The sequence below is a fragment of the Branchiostoma belcheri genome, unplaced genomic scaffold (assembly GCF_001625305.1).
Source record: "Branchiostoma belcheri isolate BF01 breed outbred unplaced genomic scaffold, Haploidv18h27 scaffold56, whole genome shotgun sequence".
Classification (NCBI taxonomy): Eukaryota; Metazoa; Chordata; class Leptocardii; order Amphioxiformes; family Branchiostomatidae; genus Branchiostoma; species Branchiostoma belcheri.
In genome coordinates this window covers 1,642,344-1,664,455 of record NW_017804198.1, presented here as the reverse complement: position 1 = coordinate 1,664,455, position 22,112 = coordinate 1,642,344, and the positions used below count along the sequence as shown (strand labels likewise).

General features: G+C 40.6%; 2 protein-coding genes across 4 annotated transcripts; one reads left to right on the top strand and one right to left on the bottom strand.

Moving 5' to 3' along the window:
- The first annotated feature begins 3,145 nt into the window (after window positions 1-3,145).
- LOC109481564 (ER lumen protein-retaining receptor 2) lies at window positions 3,146-7,268 on the top strand. The gene is made up of 4 exons (XM_019784157.1): window positions 3,146-3,326; window positions 4,717-4,976; window positions 6,099-6,351; window positions 7,124-7,268. Exons 1-4 carry the CDS (start codon window positions 3,236-3,238, stop codon window positions 7,156-7,158), a joined length of 639 nt encoding a protein of 212 aa, XP_019639716.1. The 5' UTR covers window positions 3,146-3,235; the 3' UTR covers window positions 7,159-7,268.
- A 3,274-nt stretch (window positions 7,269-10,542) lies between these two features.
- On the bottom strand, window positions 10,543-22,079 carry LOC109481549 (DNA polymerase subunit gamma-2, mitochondrial-like). 3 transcript variants are annotated; one of them, XM_019784137.1, is made up of 12 exons: window positions 22,042-22,079; window positions 19,538-19,736; window positions 18,943-19,029; window positions 17,769-17,839; window positions 16,675-16,795; window positions 16,053-16,158; window positions 15,182-15,361; window positions 13,736-13,861; window positions 13,304-13,384; window positions 12,755-12,849; window positions 11,729-11,825; window positions 10,543-11,126 (listed from the first exon to the last, which is right to left on the bottom strand). In XM_019784137.1, exons 2-12 carry the CDS (start codon window positions 19,690-19,692, stop codon window positions 11,067-11,069), a joined length of 1,179 nt encoding a protein of 392 aa, XP_019639696.1. In that variant the 5' UTR covers window positions 19,693-19,736; window positions 22,042-22,079; the 3' UTR covers window positions 10,543-11,066. The 3 variants fall into 3 exon arrangements, with proteins under 3 accessions (XP_019639696.1, XP_019639697.1, XP_019639699.1); XM_019784138.1 differs by having other exon boundaries at window positions 22,022-22,070; XM_019784140.1 differs by lacking the exon at window positions 22,042-22,079 and adding an exon at window positions 20,293-20,312.
- Window positions 22,080-22,112: the final 33 nt, after the last annotated feature.

The window sequence follows — 22,112 nt, the reverse complement described above, 5'->3', positions numbered from 1 at the left end:
TGAACCTCCTTCTACTGAAGACTAGCTTCAGCTAGCCAACTTTTTCAAACAAGAGAACGCACACTAAGAACGGAATCAGACGTTCGAATTTCGAACAGTCGATCCCGTTATTCTAATTTTGCCCCGGCAGCTAGGAGCGAGGTGTGAAATTTCAGTCCAGTTGCACACGCGTTTGACTACGTTTTGATACATTTTGCGTGGCGTCATAAATTTCGTTTCTTGGCATGAGCTACTTCATGACCCCAGCTACCACTTGCAATATGATAAGTGACATAAAAACTGTGAAGAGGATTTTGTTTCAATTACTGAGTTTTTGAAAACCGGAGAATTTGACGACAATCGGTTTCAAACTCCTGCGTTCGAAGGATGGAACCTAGGCGGCACGTTCTATTTTTCGCGCCGAGGGGGTAAGTTGTGAATGTTGCAACTTTACAAACAGCTCGCTGTTAGGCAAAGCTCATAAACGGAAGGCTCAAATCTTGCCGTCACAAATAGACATTCTGAAACCTTTCCAGATGAGACTTATGTCATAAAAAAGCCAGAAGACGTGGGGTTCGTGGCCGCACACACACACTTTTAAAAAATCGGCTAGAGGGGGGCGTTGTGACGTCATCGTCTAAACTTTAGCCTTGTTCACACGGAAACGCCTGAACCGCGATTCGGGTAAAAACCTTCCTGTTCCTCTCAATTATTTCTCAAGACTGCCGGCTACCAAGGTAACGCATGTTAATCTATTTATGAATGACGAATTTAAAATTCGTCAGGAATTAATGATATAACGTTACATCGAAACTTCACTGAATGAAATGAATCTTGAATTGCATGTTCATGCCCATGGGGCTAAATGCATACATCAGTGTGTGATGTTACATGTACATCATACTGAGTAACATGATACATAGGATACAAGGATAACAGAAGAACGTAACTACTAGACAATCTAGGACTTGAAGACTAAGACGGATCTCGTAACTGCGGCGATTCGACTGGCGCACCTGCGCATGTTCTGGAACTTCTTATTGTTTCTCGTCTTGGGCGGCGGGCATTATGACGGAACAAAGGAGTGTACGAGCAAACGCGTGGAGCTAACGTCAAGTGTACACGTACGTGTTCAAGCTGAGCTTGTCAGTTCGCTTTTCGACTCCTTTTTTTTTCGAAACTTAAGGCAAAATGGAAAGCAAGATAAGTGCAATGTCTTGCTCGCGAGTTGCCGCTGTGAAGCTGCTGAAATCGCCATCGTCTAAGGTAATGTCTTTCAGTTCAACGCAGGGCGTGAGCGAAACAAAGTTAGTGAAGTTCAAGACAGGGGACCATCAAAAGTCTGTGCTGAGTGACGCCCCGGAGGAAGGTACTGTTCCTCTCCCTCAGGCCGACACCCTCCCCAACTGCGTAATGACCACGGGAGAGGAGGGAAGCCTAGCCTCTACCAGGCTTGGGGAGGCGGCATGGGAACAGTAGAAATCGGCCAAATAAAGATAAGCATGCCAAGGGAGTTTGTCCGTTGAGAGAACATTTCGCCGCGGCTTGGCGCCTCCGGCCAAGCCTGGTAGAGGCTAGGGAAGCCAACAAGCGACCATGGCCGTCAGATGCAGCACGACGACTATTATGGTTGATCAGCCTGTCCAGAAGATCGTACTGTGTCGCAGGGTATGGAAGACCCTGAAGAAGAGTCTGGTGGTCCCTGCCTGCTATAGGCTGTGCAGACCTCGCCGAGACTAGTGTTAAAGAAAAGGGGCCGGCGAACCAAAGTAGCCTGGCAGGGTAGCGATGTTGGGGAGCGTACCGAAGCTTATAAATAATAAGGTTCGAGTCCAGGCTAGACCAGATGCTGGGAGATATAGACCCCACAACTGTACCTGACATGATGAAGGTAAGGCTCCGAATTTCTCCTACTATACTATCAAATCAGAATAATTGTTTCTCCTTCGTTTCGGCCCCTCAGTTCTCAGCTATATTGCTATAGATGTGTATAATGTTTCTGTTAAAAATTCCTGAAAAGCATATTAATTGCAGCCTTTTTTGGCGGAATATTGTTGATCGGCTTGATATTCTAAAATTAATGTAACAATGTATACAACACAGCTGAAAAGTTTTAACAGTAAGGCCACAGCAAGTAATTTCTATGGATGACATCAGCGCGCGCATTAATTTTCATCTGCTTTTGGGAAAAAATACAAATTTTGTTGCCCTCTGACAGTGGTCAATTTGCCGAAAATGGAAGATGTCTGTTGCCATGTCGGAACGTGAATGGCAGATAAATATGAAGAGAGGAGACAAGGCTCTGAAATTTAATGTTTTGTCTTTTACTGTGATGCATTGATATATTTCATTTCCTTTATATGTGATATAAAGGAATCAAAACCATTTGTACAATGATTGAAAACGTTTATTTCTCAAGGTCGTTGCAGCTACAAAAGGATGTTGTAATAGTTGGCAGTAAACATAGCACAATATAAGTATCACTTCTTGTTTAACAAGGTCTATTTTGTAAAAAAAAATTAAAATGTAGGAATCTTGTTTTTTGGCCTGCCTTGTTTTCTTTTGCCCGCTCGCATTAGATTTGGAGTCTGAGGATGATGTCATCCAAAAAAGTTTCTTGCTGTGGCCTTATCTATCATCAATAGTAGATGTAATTTCGAGATACAAAGATATTGTGACGAGTTTCAAACACTCTCCATACAATTTCACTGGAGGAAGAGGATGTACGAATGGTAGATTCGCGTTTCGAAAGTAACGTTACAGACGGTTTGTTTAAATGTCATTTTCCCATCCAAAGGCCTAACAAATACTAACTTTGGGCTAGGACCTCTGGGCTAGGACATAATAGACGCATATACATTTGTACTAGATACTAATGGCTGAAATCGTAAGAAAGGGGGAAAGAAGTTTGATCTAGGCCCGTTCGACTTCTAAATCTGGAATTTGTAGGTATGTCCTCTGCTTTTTTTGGGGGGGGGGGGGGGTGCACACTTGACGAAAACATCGATCTAATACTATCTACGACCAACTATCTGTCTATTGACAAAGTTGTACTGTTTTCAGCCGCTTCCCGAAGCCTGGTAGAGGCTATGTTGCTCCGTCTCAAAAATTCCATGTTTGGCGCCAAATTCCAACTGACCAACCAGCGCCGGCCAGGTCCCAGCATCCCAGCATGCTCCGCGTGCCACGTCGCAGTCGCCATTTTCCTTCCAAGTTGGCAGAGAGTCGCCTGCCGAGCTGTCTGTAAGAACCAGCCATGAACGTCTTCAGACTCGTAGGAGACCTCTCCCATCTACTGGCCATCATCATCCTGTTACTCAAGATATGGAAGACGAGGTCATGTGCAGGTGGGTGGCGCAAATTCGGACAGAAACGGGCCAGATCAGTTACGGAGTTCTCAATATAATTTTCCCCACTTGAACCAGTCTTGTGTATATTTACAAAAGTCAGTCGATTTTTGATGCCGGTATAGTATGGTATAGCATACCTTTGCAGGCGTAAGCGCTTTGTTTTGTTTTACCTGATGTGTCCTTGCGAAGTGGTGCAATCCTCGTCTTTTTCTGGAGGAATAAATCATAGTTCCGCGAGACAGATAAATTTGAAGCGATAAATATGGGACTTTTTTGGTGTCACTGTCAGTTTGGTTTACAAACCAAACATGTAGAATATAGAGCATAATTCAAGAATGTCGAATGGACCAGAACACTTCTTCGTACACCCAACCTCCTCTAGTTTTCACAGTCTCCCGTTCATATGTATTTGTGGTGCCCGAGTTAGTATCTGCACAGGCTGTAGCGGAGACACTCCGGATTCCTCTCCGGAAGTTTTCCCGCATAATTTCCAGACTTCAATTTTCAGGATGAAACCCAGCATATAGATATAAGTACATCAATCCGGACTGTGCGAAAATTAGTATCAATCCGGTCAACCTTTGCCGGGAATCTGTGAGGTTGTGTGTAGTTTTGGGAATTGGAAGAGGAATCGTCCTTCCTTCCATACAGTCTGCAGACCGTACATGTCACATGTGCCACGTAGTACAGGGTGACTGCTCAGCTGGCCCACACAGCCGTGGAATGGGTCCCATGTGTGTAGGGACAGCCTGGGTGTACTGTTACACTCACACACAAGGCTAAAAGTCTACTAGTAGCAGTAGTAGTAGTTGGATTTTCTTACTACAGTCTTGATAAGGTATCTGCAAACTAGAGTTCCACTACCCCCTTTCTTCATCTTTATGACTGAAGAGTATGAAAATGTTTCTAATTGATTATGTTAATGAGATCTTCATTTGCATAGATTATGAGTTGATCATATTCACCACCTATGACACTCATCTCAGATTTTAGCATTTCCTCATAGATTATGCAAATGAGGTCCTGATTTGAATATTGAGCTAGCTACAGTATCATCCTAAGCTCATGACCCCAACAAATCCAAATCATGATATCAAAACTGGAAGTTCTGTTGCAGTACCACAACAAGACCTTATGCTGGTAACTTTTCCTTGTATTTCTCAAAAATTCAAGAGATTTTTTAAGTTCATGTTGTATACCAAAAGATATGCAAATTAACCTAGTCCCAAGGGACCAAAAATCATAGGTTTTTCAAACAAAAATTTCAGCTTGCAGATCACACACTTACTCACTCACTATCTGTTGTTCTTTGTCTTCTTTGAGTTAGTGTTGAAATGTATTGTCTCTTGTATAAAAGTAACCTTACTGATGGTTTTATTTGCCTCAGGTGTGTCTGGCAAGAGTCAGATCCTGTTCTCGTTGGTGTTCATCACCCGTTACCTGGACCTGTTCACCAACTTCATCTCCGTCTACAACTCTGTCATGAAGATCATCTACCTGGTCACGTCGCTGGGCACCGTCTACCTGATGTACTTCAAGTTCAAGGCCACGTATGACAGCAATCACGACACCTTCCGGATCGAGTTCCTGGTGGTGCCTGTAGGAGGCCTGTCCTTCCTGGTCAACCATGACTTCACCCCGTTGGAGGTTTGTTTTAATTAATAAATGGTTTTTATTGTCCAAACAGTACCCGTGCAGTCGCAGCCTTTAACGGCTGAATTGTTGCAGGGTATCACATAATAATCAATACAAATCACAACAACAAATAATACACATGATAACACATATTTGCTCCACAAATTTTTTTTTAATGGAACTGTCGCAAGGGCCTGTGCGGCTGCCATTTGGCGCCACAAGGTTACCTCAATACGACTTTTCCCAACTGAAGTTAGGTACCCATTCACACCTGGGTTGGAGTAAGGAAAGTTGTTTAAAGTGTCTTTCACAAGGGCACAACGTCGGGCGCATGTCCAGACATGTCACGGGTACGTCACTCTGGATCGAACCCGGGTCTCCCTTCTTCATAGTCGAACGACCTACCACTACGCCACCGGACGCCACGCCAGTTGTAATATTCCACCAGCCTTTACTGTATTTCCTACAGACAGAAGACTGTTTACCTTCGCAGAAGGATGTTTTGCTTCGTTTCTTCTGTTTCAAACAAATAAGCTAAATGGCCTGGACCAGACATCTGTCACCATGGTAACTGGTGCTGTCGCACCCTGTGGTGTTGGGTTACATTATGTTGCATTGCAAGTTGCAGGACAGGGTTTGAGGGACTGGTCACCATGGCATATTAATTTGTTTGAGTAAGAATAAACAGAGCAGTAGTTTGATAGCTAGACCATGTGAAGTTTTAACATCATTATCTTATAATGCATTTTCTTTGCAAATGTTACCTCTCGAAATTTTTAGTCTACGACAAAGGATTTGTGTTGCTTTTTATCAGTACAGTACACTGGAAATGAATATGGAGAATGTAGGAGACACCTTAGTAAACCTTCTGTTCTGAACATAATGATGAAGTTTTTACTTCTTCATTGAATTTTGAAATGGGTGGTTGGCCCATTCAATTCTGATAAGTTGAATTTCAACGTGGCCCAGAATAAAAAAAAACATTAGAATAATCAGTACAACAAAGAAAAGAACATCTAATAGTTTCCCATCTAATAGTCATTATACTAATTTATAGTGAGTTGATTACTTCATTAGTGGAACACTTGCCACTGTCAATGGTGTGATAACATGAAGAGTTTACTATTTCTCTAGATCTTGTGGACTTTCTCGATCTACCTGGAGTCTGTGGCCATCCTGCCCCAACTCTTCATGATCAGTAAGACTGGGGAGGCTGAGACCATCACCAGCCACTACCTGTTTGCCCTGGGCTCCTACCGCGCCCTGTACATCGTCAACTGGGTCTACCGCTACTACACGGAGGGCTTCTTCGACCTGATCGCCATTGTTGCAGGATGTGTACAGACGATACTCTACTGCGACTTCTTCTACTTGTACATCACTAAAGGTATTTTTTATTTATTCACATATATTTATTGAGTATGAGGCAAAAAGCAGGAGTTGCTTATATGACACCTTCTACTCAAAAACATACAAGAAACATTTAAAACACATTGACAAGATACATGCATAATTACAAAGTGGATAAAACCAAGATAAATACAAACAAGACAAGTTGGCGATTTATCAAGTACGAGAATCTACCCATACGGTAAATGAAGTTTTGACTACATCAAAAACATTGTAAGTTTTGTAAGTGTGAGAGTGATGTGGACTGTAAGGAACACTAGAGGTAGGCTAGATGGCACAGCATGCTTTGAAGATTTTGGTTAAAACTTATGTCACTTCTTCCAGAGCGCAAAAACTATCTACAACTATGGTTTATTGTGCAAAATTCATGACCCTAGCATGTCCAGATTACGAGAAATCAAAACTGGAAGTTCCGCTGCAGTACCATAACAAGCTTCTAGGGAGCCCAAAATCTAATCATTTTGTATGTCTTATCAAGTCCTACCCATCTACCAATCTTCTTGTCAAACTTGTTATTGTGCTAAACCACATAACAGAAATGCCACCAAAATCATAACCTTCTGACAAAGGTAAAGACGAAGTAAACATTGTGTATTTGTTAGCAAATGTTTGCTGTATAATAATTCTTGTAGCATACCTCTGTAATTTTGCACCCGCTTTTAATTTGGATACTTAAACATGCACTTGCACAAACCTTGTTTCTGTCAGGAGCATACTTTTCCTAACGGTTGTCTTTCTTTGTTTTCCAGTGTTAAAAGGCAAGCAGCTAAAGCTCCCAGCATAAGTTATGGCAGCAGTACAGTCAGCAGGAAGAGAGCTTAGCTTACCTTTACAACATGTACACAACATTGTACAGATGTGTTTGAGCAAAGCACAACCATTCCATGTAAAAAACAGTGTGGTACATCGGTGACTAGATATGTAGATGCATACATCAAGATTATTGTTTGAAAGAATTCTGGAGGCAAGTATCTAGGATTAGTAGTAGAATCAGAACAAGGGATGGTGACTGTTTATGATACTTGATGACAAGTATATTTGGACTTGATATATAAATACTTACCGGCTACATCTTAACTTGGCTGATAAATCTTCAGCTTACAATGACAAATGTTGTGACAGGATGAGATGTAGAAAAGCTTTCAATGTTTTTCTACACTTCTCCTATCTGCTATTATACTTCATGTAGACCCAAGCAGTTTTAAAGGTATTGTGCACACTCTATTGTACTTTTTACAGCACTACTGTCTTCACACTTTGTAAAGGATGTAACAAAAGTTGTGCTATTTAAAAGCTTGGCATTTCATTGTTATATGCTATTTATGGATGAAATGTAGTACTGATAGTGTGCACACTCACCCACCCAGTGTAGTAAAGAAGTAACCATGCAGTTAAAATCAGAGATGGGAACATGTTCTCATTGAGAGGTAAGTTTTTTGTTGCTGGTAATTTAAAGGAAAGTTATGGTCTCTTCATACCTTGATACTCATGCTAATTTCAGGCTGAAATGTTAATATAAATGTGTTCTTTCTTCTCAAAGCAATCCATAGATTCCTGCTAACTGTCAGAGATGTAACCTAATTAGAAAGGAGCCTTAGGCCACACCAATTTAATTTGTTGGTTCTCGGATTTTTTCAGAAAAAATATGAAGCGACAGGGCGAAAAAAATAAAAATAAAAACAGGTCTAGGCATCCTATTATAGGCTTAAATGCTACGAAATGAGCCATGAAGTCAACACAAAAGGCTGGGTTAAAATCTAAACATTTGAATTTTGAACTTTTAATCAAACCACTGCAATGATAGATGGGAAAACTGTAACAACTAGGAAGAAAAGGACTTTCCTCAACTGTTGGGGGCAAAACATGAGCATTTTTCAGTTGATTCAGAACCAGAATCAATTTTTTTTTTTTTGCAAATCAGAAAAAAACGAAGAGGCGAATCCGAGAACCAACAAATTAAATTGGTGTGGCCTTAGTGTTATTTTTTCTTCTATTTGGTAAGAACAAGTTCAGTACCTACAAGATGATGGTCAGTAATGACAAGACGACGTAAATGTATGCAGGAAATGTTTTAGTTCTGTCTACATTCTGAACTGAGTCAACATGACTTACAAATATGTATACGGTCCAGATTGTTTATTTGTCAATGAGTGATAACTATCCCACAGGATAGCATTTTTGAACTACAAAATGATGAATGGAAAGTCCATGTAACTGGTGTTTTCTTGTATCTTCCTAATGGATAGGTACTGCTGTGCACGAACATATAACATGGAAGGGAGGGGTACACAAGTTAGCTTTGTAAATGGAAGGGGAAAGCAGGAAAGTTTGTTGTCTCGGGATGTTTCCTTTCACAGGAAGTATCAGGCTCTAGATTGAACTGTTAGAAATAGCTAAAACTGATAGTATTAGCAAGTTTGATGTACTAATTAGCAATTGTACATTGTTTTAACAGTGTACATACGCATCTTTGAGACAAGTTGGCTGGTTGTATGAGGAGCAATGACATGAACCGCTCAACTGGATGCCTCTTATCTTGTAGCATTATTGGAATAAGAAAGCTTTACTTACAGGACATCATAGTGAAAACCTGAACGTTATTTTACATTTATTTGAAGAGCCATGGTTTTGTAAAAAAAAGTAGGGTTTAAGAATGTTGAATGTGTTTTTGAATCACATCAATAAACATGAAACTTGTACAAACACACCACAGTACTGGGTAGTCAGGAGGCTGGAATTGTGCAGAATGGTGAGTTACTCAATAGTGTGTAGAGAATAAAAACTAGCGTATATGTAGATCACGACCTGTCTGTTTATTTTCTGCTTCCTTTTTAGTTTTTTTGTGCACGGAAGTAAGAAATAATAAACACTTTAACTACAATACCTTCAGGTGAAGTTGCCTTATTTATAAAATGTACAGTTAGTTATTGATGACTCATAACTCTCTCCTGCCTCCTATCACATTATTATGTCACAGTCTGTTTACCTGTTCTAAAGAACATTCTAGAATGGTCAGTTAAAGAATAACGATCATTTCAAGTTTTCAAAGTCAGGTGTGTTTGATTTTTGTTCGCATTACAGTCATACCGTAATGGGTGATTTAGTTGTGACATTAGACGAAAGTAGTACTGTATAAAGGCCTTATATTAAGGCTAACGTTTCACAAACACACCGCGCTACGCACCCCTGTACCCTGTACAATATAGACGTTGATTGACCGGCATTCATTGCGGTAAACAAACTGTCACGTTATAATGGTCCATTCGTCTGTAGTGCGACATAGCCTCGCCCTGGCAGGGCATGTTGTTTGTAGTAATGAACCAGCTGGTAGACTAGTACAGTGGCTTCCCACTGGGAGACATAGAGTGGGAAGACTATATCCATCGGCCCCACATACATGTACTACCAGGTTATTGTCCATACACAGGTTTTGCAGGGACTGCTCTAGTGTCCACCATGAAGGGTGGGTACTGGAGTGACTTCATCAAACGTATCTCACCGGATTAATCAGGAGACGTGATGATCGACAGTCATTTTTGAGAATAGGCACACGCAACCGAAAAAATTGGGTGCACAAAAAAAATATTAGGTGCACCATATAAGATAATATTTATTAAGTAGAATGCAAAAACTATTTCAAGAAAAGTACTATAACAATAATTGTATTGTTTTTTTAGATGTTAAGATTATGCTGTAACTACTATACATTTTACATCTTTACATACGTTAAACAAAAGAAAATATTTGGGTACACCCACAGAAAGAAAATTGGGTGCACAGCTCCAAATTTGGGTGCACTAAGGTGCACATGCACCCAGTATTTCCAGCCCTGATGTATAAATAAATTATGATGTTACATGTAGGACCATAGATTTGACTAAAATTACAAAGATAAAGTAGAAAAAAACAATTTATTAAAAAAAATTTCAATTAGAAAAACACTTCCCAGGTATGAGATAGGGGAATTCTTTTTACACAACCAAAGAGTCTCACCTCGCTGACGTTTCGGTGTCTGTCAGACACCTTCTTCAGAGCTTCTGACTGGAGTGTTCTCGCCGCAAAAGCGCCACCTACATCGGCTACATATAGCGGCGAGATGCAGTACTCCAGTCAGAAGCTCTGAAGAAGGTGTCTGACAGACACCGAAACGTCAGCGAGGTGAGACTCTTTGGTTGTGTAAAAAGAATTCCCCTATCTCTTAAGCTTTACCAACCTGATGAAGCTATTTTCGGAACTTCCCAGGTTTATGTTTGCTGGTTTCTGCTATGAGACCTGACATCGATGTACAGGGTTTGAAATACATGTACTTTTTTCTCAGGTATCACACTAGGTTAATACCGAGGTACAGTAGTATATTGAAAGTACATGATTCATAAGTCAGCACAATCAATCTTTGAATGAAAAAAAATTGATATTATTGCCATGATTCAGGTTTGTGTGGGACGAGGTTCAAAGTGATATACTGTACAATGTTGACAGCCACTCTGGAGAGTATAAATGTACTTACAATGATCATATGCTTAGTATATACATGTATCTGCATGACTAGCTCCAAGCACTTAGCCTTACACTAAAAAGTTTTCAGTCTGCACAATTGCAGAAGGACAAGTTATCCACTCCAATGTACCACCAAACAAAGTCCTTCCCTTTTGAAATGCTTCAGAGAAGTCATTATAAGGCAGTTCCATCTGTCTAGTCGGCCTGCATGTATCTTAACAACATGTGTTGCAGTTGGCTGATGTGGACTTGCTCCTACAGAAAACAGAAGTGAAGGAATGATGAGCACTACAAAGAAGACAACAGATGTTAAAGGCCTCCAATGCAATTTCAGGGCGGCAAAACTAGATTTTCAAAGTTAATTTTACCATTATTATGATAATTCTTTTAAAAGTTGAATCAAGCCTACCCCATATCATACTGATATCTGTCAGGCAAAAATGTGATGTCGCTGATAAAAAAAACAGTTGCTTGTATTATAGTCTGGTTCTAGATAATTATAGGCGGTACCCAAAAAATCACGTAGATGCCTCACGTAGCTTGTTTGGGGGCTATTTTAAATGCTTTAAGTATAAAATGATGATGAAATTACAGTCAAGAATGCCAAGAAATGACAATAAACGTCATTATCAGACAGATTTCCTCATCTAAAACATTTTTGTTTTGCCCTCAAAATCAAATTGCATTGGATGCCTTTAAGTTTAAACATACACAGATACCAAATATTTTTCCTCATCATAATGGCAAATGGTAAAGTAAGACAGTAATCAACATGCATATGCACATTGAGAAGATGGAATTTATTTGGACAGGCATTCTAGAGGCTTGCTACAGTTGTTCGTACTACATGTAGTTACCTTTATAGTTGTGTCTCTGTTCCTCACTAGGGTGATGCCAGTTTTAATGGTGTTTTCATTCACAGCCACAGAGAAAGGAACACCCATCTCATCATACCTGGTGATCAACCAAGTTAGAAAGTTATATCATGTAGGCCAACAGAGAAAAGAACAGTATCCAGTTTCAACTACAACTCTATTATGTTTAACTAGAGAAGTAACATTTGCAAAGCAAATGCATAATGTTTACCTTCGGACATGGTCTGCCCTGTCAATTTTTACTCAAAAACATTCAATAAATGAACTACTAGTACATGTATATGGTGACAGGAGCAGAGCAGACCATAAAATTGCAACATTATGTAACCCAACACCAGTCACCATGGTGACAGACGTCAACAAATCATGTCATTGGCCAGGTGAGAGGTTAGTGTTTCAAATTGGAACAGAAGAGGAAGAAACTGAGTAAAAACAATATTTTTTTTTCCTTCGGTAAACATTTAAAAAAATGTGGAAAGTCACAATATTTGAGACAGCACAGCTACAAATCAGTACTATTGAGAAGACATTAAATACTACACAATAATTATCACCCGAGGAACCAGCCCGACCGCGGGTCAGATCACCCAATTACAGGCCAGAGATCCCACCCACTGTTGGACTGGAACCAAGGGTGATGCGGAATATACTGTGTTGTAAATTCATTTATATCATACCTACCTGAGAAAGACACACATTTCAATAACAAATGTGCTAAAATTTGGTGTCCCTAAACAGCAATTCCAATGTCTGAATCCGGTATTAGAATTTTTGAAAGCGATGCACTCAGTGCAGGTAAAATGCGTTCAAATTATTCTTTGGAACTTTTGGAAGCCTGTGTGATAACCAAATAGAACCCTGTGTGATACAGCTAGTTATCACATGGGCTGGAACACCCATATCAAATGTTATTGCAGCCCGGGTATGATATATACTGTGTTAATGACATTTCATCCATTCGTTGCAGTTCAAGTGCCTCGTTTGCTACGCACAATGCTGGAGCCCTACCATGTATACTGCTGTTCATTGCTGTGTTGGGGGTCAGCACTGTACCAGCATGGTATACCAGCAGTCCGCAGGTCTCTGGCAATGTAGTCAGTAATCTGTGGAACAGTGACATTTTAAACATTTGGTAGACCCAGTTTTTGCTTGATATCCCAATGTGTAATGAGCCGCAAATAAAATTTTGAGTTGTATAAAATGTTTACCATCGGACATGGTCTGCTCTGTTAATTCTTACTCAAACACATTCACATACATGTACTACTAGTAAATGGTGACAGGAGCAGAGCAGACCATGAAATTGCAACATTGTGTAACCCAACACCAGTCACCATGGTGACAGACGTCAACAAATCATGTCATTGGTCAAGTCATAGGTCACTGGAGAAGAAGAAGAGGAAGAAACTGAGCAAAAACAATATGTTTTCCTTTGGTAAACATACATGTGGTAACAGGTTTGTCAAAGATTATAAATTGCCAAATGCATCATAAAAAATTTGTTCATTTGATCCTTTTATCTTTTCTTTGATAATACATTGTATTTCATATGGTTACCTCCCTGAGTTGTGATGCTGTACCTCGACCAGGCAGGACTGCAACCTTGTACGGTGCCAGTCTGCAGTGGAGTCTTAAAATCTACAAACAGAAGAACCTGTCAGGCAACTGTAATTATATATATCACAATGATGTATTGATTTACAATGCAAGAAGTGTATAATAATACATTTTGCTCATACCAACCATGCCCTACTATCCCTATGTATCTAGTCAAACCACCTTTAGCCTCCATAGCTAGCATGCCAAAAACTGGGGGTTTTGGGGGTCTTCGGGGTCTTTGGGAGCTTTCATGTGCTATTTTCTGATTACATATAGACAAGTAAGACAACATAGCCAGCCAGGTTGAATTACCCCCGTTTTTTACTACTGGGCTAATCAGAAAACAGCCGAAGACCACCAAACCCCCAGTTCTATAAGCCTGCTACTCACCTTCTGTTCCACGTCTGTGCGTGTGACCTGTGTCAGCCCGTCCAGTAGGTACACCAGACTCGCCCACTCCAGGTAAGTCTCCATCTCCAGCACATGTGGCACCACAAGCTTTCTGCCGTCTTTCCCCTGCCAGTAGGAACAAAGCTCATTTGTAACACCAACCATCCCTTCAACAGCAGGGCTCGAAATTCATTATTGGGAATAGGTGCACTGGTGCACCCAACCTAAAAGATTAGGTGCACAAAATTTTTTTGGGTGCACCATATAAAACAAAACCTAATTACAGATCTTACTGCTCCTCTTCTGAGCTTGAGTCTGAAATGGGAGCTAACTTCAAAATCTTAAACAAGTACTACGACAAAGATTTTATTATTTTTCTGACATTCAGATGCCAAGAATATCCTGTATACTATTATACATCTCATAAGTACAAAAATACCTACAAAAATATTAGGGTGCACTGGTGCAGCCACAGAACAAAATTGGGTGCACAGCTCCAATTTTGGGTGCACTAAGGTGCACATGCACCCAGTATTTCCAGCCCTAAACAGAATCAACTTAATGTTGTAGCTAATCTATTTCCATCATCTTAATTTTGACGTAACATAAAGTCGAGCAACGAATGCAACAATCCTAGGGGGGTCTGGGGGCAAGCTTGGCAGGAAATTTTGAAATCTTGCCCTGTTGTTTGAAATGCTATTTCCTGCATTTTGAGGGGCAAATTCTGCTGGTAGACTAAGCTTAGTTTAACGAAACCTCTTTCCATGTCTTTAAACCTTTTTGTCCATCAAAGATAATAGTTTTTTTTTACATTAAAAATTTTATATCTGTCACGAGCAGCAAAATTCTAGAACAGTTGGCTACAACAGTTTTTAAAATGATCCAAACTTCTCAAAGTCTGAGTGGTGCAGGTAAAATTTGTCTGGTGTAGGTAATTTTCAATGTAAGGCCATGTTGATTTGATTATATGGATGACATCCTCCGGAAGCCCCAAAACTGATGCGCGCGTGCGAATAAAAAAAAAGTTTTGCAAAAAAAAAAAAGTTGTATGAAATCTACGTGGTCATGAGGGTTGAGCAAATGGCACAGAATATGGTTTGGCGAATAATCTAGTCTTCAAGTTCATTTCTTTACAAGTTCGTCTTTTTTCGTTTGATTTTGGCATTCTACGACATTGGTATAGTTTTTATTAATTTTTTTGTAACTTATGGTATATTTTTGCTCATTTTGCAACTGTTTTGTACGATTTACAGTATGGTTGAAAACTTTTTTTTTTTGGAAACGGCCGAAAATTCATGCGCGCGCGGATGTCATCCATATAATCAAATCAAAATGGCCTAAGCTGCACCAATGCAGGTATGCAGAAAAAAGTATTCCTTTGTCTTGCTAGCATACCACAGATGTACATGTAACAAGCAGGAAAGACAGGAAAGTGATGAGCCTTACCTGACAAGACAGTCCTGTCTTCTTCTCTAGATCTAACAAGTCACTGTCATCCCTTAAGGTTATTCTTTCCACTGTGTCCACCCCCCATGGGAAGGCAAACTGAATGTTTACTGTAGGATACGTCATGTCTTCTGCATCAGATGTGTCTACTACTGTGAAGGATGAGGGGCTGCTGGCAAACTGTGGAAGAGCAGAAAGTATTGACTGAAACAAGGTACATGTAGTCAAATGCCAAAAACTTTTATAATATACATGTACAGAAATGGGCTTAGCAATAGACCTTCTACTTTTACGGATCACATAATTAACTGCTTACGTCACAGGCAATCATTTACGCGATGTCAGGAGGACCAAATAAAATAGCTATAGCACCTTGAGATCAGGTGTAAGTACAAATCACCTTAACTGGTTGTACATACTGCCACCATACAATGTTGGTATCTGGCTTTTTTTCTATCATTTCCAGAGATATTACCAAGAAAATAGACACCTGTCTTTTGCAATAGTGATCTGCCAGGGGGGACACCGCGAGTGCAAGCCACGTTCGACTTCCGCATTCTAGAACGGCGTTCTTTCGAAATGTCCCCCCTGTGATGTAATTTCTATTCAAAATGTCCCCCCCCCCTGTGACGTAAGCAGTTTATGCGATCCGTGAAAGTCGAATGGGTCTATTCAAGATTTGTCAGACATGGAATTAGTGTGAGTGGCAACAAAATTAGTCCATTTATCTGTTACTGAAGGGTGGCATTGTAGCATTATGGATCCAGTTTTGATTTGAAAATCATATGACAGTCATTGTAGTCTGTTAATGGCTATTTTTTTGCCGTATTCTTCTGCCGTATCCTGCTAGTAATAGTACAATAATATTTACCTTTCTCCACCACTGCATTCTTTGTCTTTGAAACAAATCAAACCAGGCACCAGACTTCTTAGGTGGGACAAAATACAGCATGGACATGGCTGTCATCTCTCTTGTACTGCACATAAAGGAACAGCAAAATACAGCATGGACATGGCTGTCATCTCTCTTGTACTGCACATAAAGGAACAGCAAAATACAGCATGGACATGGCTGTCATCTCTCTTGTACTACACATAAAGGAACAGCAAAAATACAGCATGGACATGGCTGTCATCTCTCTTGTACTGCACATGAAAAGGAACAGCAAAAATACAGCATGGACATGGCTGTCATCTCTCTTGTACTGCACATGAAAAGGAACAGCAAAAATATAGCATGGACATGGCTGTCATCTCTCTTGTACTACACATAAAGGAACAGCAAAAATACAGCATGGACATGGCTGCTATCTCTCTTGTACTGCACATGAAAAGGAACAGCAAAAATATAGCATGGACATGGCTGCTATCTCTCTTGTACTGCACATAAAAAGGAACAGCAAAATACAGCATGGACATGGCTGTCATCTCTCATGCACTACTTAAAGGAATAGCAAAATACGAGAATAGGAGAAGCTCCTGTCTGTCTGCACCTGTATAAAAACCTCTCCTCCTCAGCTGTCCTCCTGGGAAAACACCTGCCCACCTCTGCCAGACCAAAGGGAAGCTTGTTATTCAGCAGCTGTAGACTGGAGTGGTAGTGGGACAGGACACCTGGCAGAACACAGAAAAGCCAGCAATGGTTACCTTCATCCAGAAGGTTTTGTGTTAGGTACACTACTTGTGATTTTAATAATCTTAGATATTTTAAGCGAACCAATACAGCTTGCCAATTTGTACATGAGTCTGTCAATTCAGCCTGTTGGCTGCCATTGGACTTGTCTTTGATTTTAATAATAAACCAGTCTACTACTATAGTATAGGGGTTGGCAATTTTTTTTATATCGTCATGACTTGGAATATGGTACATGTATCTTCATGATATTTGGTAGGTACAAATGTAGGATGGGGTTGGGACAACAAAGGTCAAGGTCAAGTATGGGTAATCTAGCGGCTTTGGACAGTACTGCAAGATGAACTTGGGTGTGATGTCTTTGTGCCTTCATTTCAAATTGAAGACCGCAACAAGGTATCTTTGAACTATATGATTGTCACAGGACTTGGCTATACTATTAGAGTTTCTGGCCATGTCAATCTACTGCAAGGATGCATGTAACATTCAAAATGACCTGCATTGGACAAATTTTACCTCACAAGTACTACTCATTGTCTGTCCCATTCTGTCAACAGGGCTGGAAATACTGGGTGCATGTGCACCTTAGTGCAACCAAAAGTGGAGTTGTGCACTGGTGCACCCAAATATTTTTGTAGGAATTTTTAACATTAGAAATGTATAAAAGCATACCGGATATTCTTGGCATCTAAGTGTCAGAAAAATAATAAAATCTTTCTTGTAGTACTTGTTTAATATTTTGAAGTTAGCTCTCATTTTAGATTCAAGCTAACAAGAGGAGCAGTAATTAAGATCTGTAATTAGGTTTTGTTTCATATGGTGCACCCAAAAAACTTTTTGTGAACCTAATTTTTTAGGTTGGGTGCACCAGTGCACCTATTCCCAAAAATGAATTTCGAGCCCTGGTCAACCAAACATGCTATTCAACATTTCAAGGTACTCTTGACATCATACCATGTTGGAGATGCTGAGGTAAAGACTGGTGTCCTGTCTGCATGGTTTCTCCCACTGCCTCACCAGGTGTCCTAAATAAATTCATTTCTGTTAAAAGTAGTTACAGACAGTCATTTTCTAGTATCATTATCTAATAACCAAGTAGGTGGATTTGGATTGGATTACAGATCAAAGTGACTGTAAATCTTAAATAATTTTGTTACATATCTGTGTTAAATAATAATCTAAAATTAAGAGAACCCCTTCAAGCTCTTTGTGTTTCGCCAAAGGTAATATACTGGCCACAAAGATACACGCACACTGCCTGATCACATAATGTATGCCCCCAAATGTAATTGCCGTCTTGTAGATTATTTTCCTTGTTGTTTGATTTTGTTGGCATGACACATCTTCTCCCACTCCCCACACAGTGTTACAACATCATGGAGGTTTGTGTCCTATGGACTCTTGTTTAACAGTTAGTAGAACATTCATCAATCAGTGACAAACACGTGAAGGTAGCAAACACGTACCTCCAAATTTTTTACGTTCACTGTACATCTTGATCATGAAGTGCCATTCAAAACAGTCACTGATTGATGAATATTCTACTAAGGCCACAGCAGGTAAATTTTATGGATGACATCCTCCTCCAGAGTCCAAATCTAATGCGAGCGGGCAGAAAAAAAACAAGACGGGCCAAAGAAAAACAAGGTTCCTACATTTCAAAATTTTGACTCAATCATTATGTACAAATGGTTTTTATTCATCAGTAGGAACATCACATATACACAGACAGCATCACATATCACTGCATCAAAGTAAGAAACAAAACATTAAATTAGAGCCTTTTCTTGTCTCTTCTTTACATAGTTATCGGTCATCCACCTTCCGGCATGGCAACAGACATCTTTGCCCATTTTTGGCATGTTGACCACTGTCAGAAGACAACAAAATTTCTTTTTTTTCCCCAAATCAGGCAAAAATTGATGCGCGCCCTGATGTCATCCATAAATCTTACTTGCTGTGGCCTAACTGTTAATCTGTATGTTACTGATGAACCTCTTCAAGGACTCTGGGGCTGAATTGCGACTTACGGTAACATCAACTTAACCTACATGCACACAGGTAGAACACACAGCATTAGCTGCATTACACAATGTTAAAACCTACACACATGTAGAATGCACCAAACCTGTGTACGTCTGGTGCAGGCAAACTTTGCTGAATGGCATTCTCTATCCCAAACACATTGTCCTGTGTTGTTACTGTACTTTGCCACCTGAAATAAAGTAAAATACGTATTCAACACGATATCAAAAGCCATGGTTTCCCTCTGAAAATCTTCACACTACTATATTGACATTCCAATCAATTTTACTCAGTAGAAAAAAAAAATATTGTTACTTCTACTAGAAGTAACAATATTTTTTTATTATAATTTCCAACATGTAATCACAAGATGTGGTGACGGCACACTCAAGTTTTTCAAACTTATATTAATGCCGCCACCAACACAGGGGACAAGACAATACTCATTTTCACCTGAGCGAAGTGAGGAAAGTCGTGCTTTCCCAAGGGCACAAGATCGGTGGCATGTCAGGACTCGAACCCGGGACCTCTTGGTTCCGAGTCGAGCACTCTGCTGCTACGCCACAAGACCCCAAGTAACAATATTACACTGTATGTAGTATACTGGACAATGCACATGTATTTCACTTACTCAAAAATTTCTGCAAAAGTATTTCTGCAAAAATTTGTAACGAGTTGGGAAGATTTAAAGCACTGACCATTCTGCCTGCAGATTTCGTCTCAACTCTGCTCCCAGTGCTCCATAGTTGTACACAGTCTGTCCTGCTGTCCCTACAGCATACACATACCCATGGGTCTTACACAGGGTGGCAAGTCCCTCCAACACTGATGCTGCTGACTTGGGAGATACCATTGCACTGCTTCCCGGACTATAGAAAAGGTCTTATGATCCTGACCCTGCAAAGATAATCATTCATCAGTAATCATTAAAGAATGAGAAGGACTAACCAAAATTAACAACATAAATCAAAGATTTCAAACCCACTATATGCCGAGCAGAGGAATGAAGTGGAGACAAAGCGTTCACAGATGGATTTCAGGCTACAAACCCAAGTTTTTTTTTTCAAATGTGTTGTTTCACAGATAACCATGACTTTTTTCTGTAATGAGCATACAAGTCAAACCTGCCCAAAGTGACCACCCAGGGGACTGAAGAAAAGGAGTTACATGTATATCACAGGCCAGGAATGACACAAATATAGAATACAACACAGTGTACTCCATATCAACCCGTGGTATTACTGGGATCAGGACATTTTTCTGTAAGGCTGGTTTGTTGTTTCTTCTAGGACAATTTGCTGTCACTTCTGGGACAATTGGACACCACCCTTAGCAAAATCACAATGTAACAATACTGGTATGTGACAGCAAGCAACTGATCAGTTACTGACGGTGTCATTTCAGTCAAATTTCAGTAAAGCAGCTTAATTCTGACAAATGTAATGCAACTGACAGCATTGTCTGTCCAGACAATTTTAGTTCATGGGCTGCTACTATCACTGTTTGTTGCTGTAACTCTTGCCGCAATTTTGCATGTGATTACATTGTTAAACTCCTTCTAACTGTTTAATAAATTAACATAAATATAAGGGTCTGCCTAAATACCTCAACCGACCTCAACTGACCGCAACCGACCGCGTAATGGGTTAATATGCAGTATACATGGGCTAACAACCTTTTCTAATGCTCTGGATACATTGCCTATGCTTGTATGAATGAAATTTAAAAGCATGAAGGGATCGACATCCAACTATTGAAATAAATGATCTGTCTAGCCACCCCCCAAAGTTTGTTGGTTGGTTCCGCGGATCGTTCCACCTTGAGGTCAATGGAGGTCAAGCCGGTAGGCGTACGTGCTTAGCAGCTTGAATGTCAGGCTGGAAAACACTCGGTATATAGCTATTATGAGTTGGTTATGATAGTATTTGTGCTTTACTATGATTTATAAACCAACATCTTTGCGTTCTGTTGCCTGTATAAAGCAAAAAGTGTCCAGAGATTCCCCATGCGGGCCCAACGATGGTAGCCTGGGTGCCATCCAAATTTGTAACGGCTCCCCTGAAAAAATCGGGTCGGTTGCGGTCGGTTGAGGACGGTTGAGGTATTTAGACAAACCGTAAATATAATGGTGCAAGCTGAACACCGGTGTGTCTACTGTTATACGTCCACCTCAAGTGGTCACAAGAATTGATCTAGACTATACTTTTGTAGCATAAATTTAACAGGCAACTTTTAAATTATATAAAATTTCCGTGAGCTTCCTTCAAAGAAGACAAAAATCACTGTTCGTCATGAATACGGTACCCATTTACAATGTATCATGGTATTTATTTAGTGAGAAGGTAGAAAGTATTTGGGGTGTGTGGTAAACAAAATACATGAAGATGAACAGGATAAAATATTTTACAGACCGGTGAATCAGTTTGGAGGTAGCCTGGGTACCAGCCTGCTCTCAGGGCCAGTATACTAGTACTAGCCTGGGTACGAGACTGCTGCCAGGGCCAGTATACTAGCCTGGGTACCTGACTGCTGCTAGGGGCAGCATACTACTAGCCTGGGTGCCAGCCTGCTGCCAGGGCTAGTATGCTAGCCTGGGTACCAGACTGCTGCCAGGGCCAGTATACTAGCCTGGGTACCAGCCTGCTGCCAGGGCCAGTATACTAGCCTGGGTACCAGACTGCTGCCAGGGCCAGTATACATTTACATGTACTAGCCTGGGTACCAGCCTGCTGCCAGGGCCAGTATACTAGCCTGGGTACCAGACTGCTGCCAGGGCCAGTATACATTTACATGTACTAGCCTGGGTGCCAGCCTGCTGCCAGGGACAGTACTGTAGCCTGGGTACCAGCATGGAGTAGAACTCTTTTTCTACCTCCATGGTACCAGACTGATATCAGGGACACTTAAGGTCAACCTTGTTAACCTGCCCTCAATAAAATTTACGACAGACCCCCTCAGTACGCCCTGAGCTGTGAGAGAGAAAATACTATACACCCTGCAGCCCTGGGATATCTGCAGCCAACTCTGCATGATCTGGGATCGGGGCTTGTGGCTTCCCCGGCCGAAGGATAATTTGTCGTTTCGCGCCGGGGCCTGGCATCCAGGCTAGTTTGGAGGCGAAACGTCCTGAAACCGCCCCGCCCCCTGAGGAGACCTCAACAAGCATCAAATACGTCATATACCATAGAAATATGTCAGATACCTTCCTGGTGTCACTTTCAAAATGGCGCCAAATCGAAGTAAATTTGGAGTGTACCAATCGATCAGAAGGTG